General features: G+C 60.0%; 1 protein-coding gene across 1 annotated transcript in view; it reads right to left on the bottom strand.

Moving 5' to 3' along the window:
* LOC125038079 overlaps nt 1-2,500 on the bottom strand; it is a 13,423-nt gene that overhangs the window by 10,177 nt on the left and 746 nt on the right. The window contains exons 2-3 of the mRNA XM_047631318.1: nt 1,633-2,500; nt 1-813 (exon numbers count right to left, since the gene is read on the bottom strand). The exon at nt 1-813 is cut by the window's left edge and continues 3 nt beyond it; the exon at nt 1,633-2,500 is cut by the window's right edge and continues 577 nt beyond it. Of these exons, the coding sequence (XP_047487274.1) occupies nt 1-813; nt 1,633-2,500 (1,681 nt within the window). The remainder of the gene's footprint in view (nt 814-1,632) is intronic.

Raw genomic sequence — 2,500 nt, 5'->3', positions numbered from 1 at the left:
CTCCTCGTCCTTGCCGCGCACCTCGGCCGCCGCCTCCTCGGCCCACTCGAGCCACCCTTCGAGGACGACCTTGAGCCTCGGCAGCAGCAGCGACGCCTCGAGGCCCAGGTCCCAGCCGCGCGCCACGAGGCCGACCCAGGGCGCCAGCCTCTCGGGGAAGTTCTGGAGGGTGAGGTCGCGCACGCCGAAGGAGGCTGCGAAGGAATGGATTCTCGGGAGCAGCTCGTCCTTGAGGGACTGCTGGGTCGAGGGGGAGGCGAGGAGGAGGGCGAGGGAGGCGGCTGGAGGTGTGGCGGAGGTGGCGAGGGCGTCGGCTAGCGTGGGGTTGTCCTCCAGGCTCTCGAGGACGTCCTCGAGCATGGAGGCGTCCAGGTCCTTCGCGTGGAGGGCCAGCTGGCGGAGGGTCGAGGAGAGGCCCTCGAGGTCGACGCCCTTGGGTCCTCCTCCATTTCCTCCTCCTGCTCCTCCACTTCCTCCATTTCCTCCTCCACTTCCACCTCCTCCTCCACCTAGGGACTCCACCCACTCCAGAACACGCCCCAAGCCGCCCAAATCCTTCACCTTCCGGGCTACGAAGGCCCGCCCGCCGCCCAACAAGCCCGAGAGACGCCCCTGGCAGTCACCACGCCCGCGGGAGAGCTTCGTCAGGAGAGGCCGAAGGAGGAGGTGGGCTATGGATGGGCCTTCCGGCGTCCTGTCTGCTTCCTTTTCTTCCTTATTTTCCTCTTTCGTCTTCTTCTCTGCTTCTTTTTCTTCCTCTTCCTCCTTCTTCTCCTCTTCCGGTGTTCTGTCTGCTTCCTTTTCTTCCTTTTCCTTCTCCTTCTCCTCTTTCGTCTTCTCCTCTGCTTCCTCCTCCTCCTTCTTCTCCTTCTCTTCTTCATTTCTCGTTCCTTCCTGTTTCTCTTTCTTCTCCTTCTCCTCCTCCTTTCCTACTACTAATTCCTCGTTCTTCCTTCCTCCTCCTTCCTTCCTTCCTCCTCCCTCCTTCTTCCCTAGTACTACTCCCTCTTCCTTCCTTCCTCCTCTCCCTATTTCCTCTTCCTTCCTTCCTCCTCCTCCTCCTTCCTTCCTTCCTCCTTCCTTCCTCCTTCCTAATCCCTCTTCCTTCCTTCCTCCTCCTCCTCCTCCTCCTTCCTTCCTCCTTCCTCCTTCCTTGCCATCTCCTCCGAACAACTTAGACGAAAAATCCAAAATCGAATCCACATCAAAGCCGTTGAGATCAGCCATTTTGCCCGCGAGAGAGAGGACGGTCGTTAAATCGAGGCCGTTTTTCTCTCCTTCTCTTCCTCTCCTCTTCTCTTCTTCTTCTCTCCCTCCTCTCCTCTTCTTCCTCTCTTTCTGCTCTTGTTCCCTTCCTCTCTTATTCCTCTCTTCTCTTTCTCTCTTATTCTTCTCTTCTCTTCCTCTCTTCTTGTTCATTATCATCATCTCCTCCTCTTCTTCTCTGCCTCTCTTCATCTTCATCATCATCATCTCCTCCTCTTCTTCTTCTCCTTCTACTCTCCCTCTCTTTCTCTTCTTCTCCTTCTCATTCTCTTTCCTTTCTCCTCCTCCTGCGAACATCGAAGCCAATTGGATCATGGTCTTCACGTCCATCCCTCCCCCTGCCCCTCCCCCTGCCCCGCCCCCTGCCCCTAGGAGCGCCCCCAGACCTCCTAACACGCCCCCTAGCTCTCCAAGCCCCGCCTCCTCTCCTGACCACGCCCCTCGAGATCCCAAGACACTCCCCAAAGCTTCCACCAACATCCCTGACCCGGATTTTTGACGTTTAAGCCCCGCCCCTTGACGATCAGACCCCACCCCTTGTCGATTAAGCCCCGCCCCTTGACGATCAGACCCCGCCCCTTGACGATCAGACCCCGCCCCTTGTCGATTAAGCCCCGCCCCTTGACGCTCACGCTCCGCCCCTTGACCCGAGCTTCCCCGCGTCGCCATGGCAACCAGAGGGGCGAGTTGGGTCAGCGTCTCGAGCGTGGCGAAGGGCGCGATGACCTCGAGCACGGCGTCCGGGTCGAGGTCGACCTTGTACTCCTTCAAGAGCGAGGTCAGGAGCGGGCGGAGGAGGAGGAGGTGCGTGTTGTTTTGCTTTTTACGAGGTTTCGAGGAAGAGGAAGAAGAAGAGGAAGAAGATGAAGAAGAGGAAGAAGAAGAGGAAGAAGGAGAAGGACGAGACGTAAATCGCAGCACAGCCTCGAGCGCCGACGTCAAGTCCCAGCCGGCGAGGGCCTCCTGGCCCGTCCTCAGAATGTCCTCGAGGTCGAGGTCGAGGCCGAGGGTCCCCGCCGCGTACGCCGCCAGCCGCTCGAGGTCGAGCGCCTCGCCCTCGAGAAGCCGCTCCTTGAGCCTGTCCAGGACGTCGGCATCTAGGGATAGGGCTTGGAGGGCGAGCTCCAGGGAGTCCGCCTCCAGGACCTGCTCCTTGACCCGCCCCAGCGCCTCGAGCAGCGCCGGCGACGCCCGGAGGCGGAGCTCGCGCAGGAAGCCACTCAAGATGGCCGCC

Source organism: Penaeus chinensis, chromosome 24 (genome assembly GCF_019202785.1).
Source record: "Penaeus chinensis breed Huanghai No. 1 chromosome 24, ASM1920278v2, whole genome shotgun sequence".
Taxonomy (NCBI): Eukaryota; Metazoa; Arthropoda; class Malacostraca; order Decapoda; family Penaeidae; genus Penaeus; species Penaeus chinensis.
Note: the sequence above shows the minus strand (reverse complement) of the source record. Positions and strands in the feature narration are given on the sequence as shown.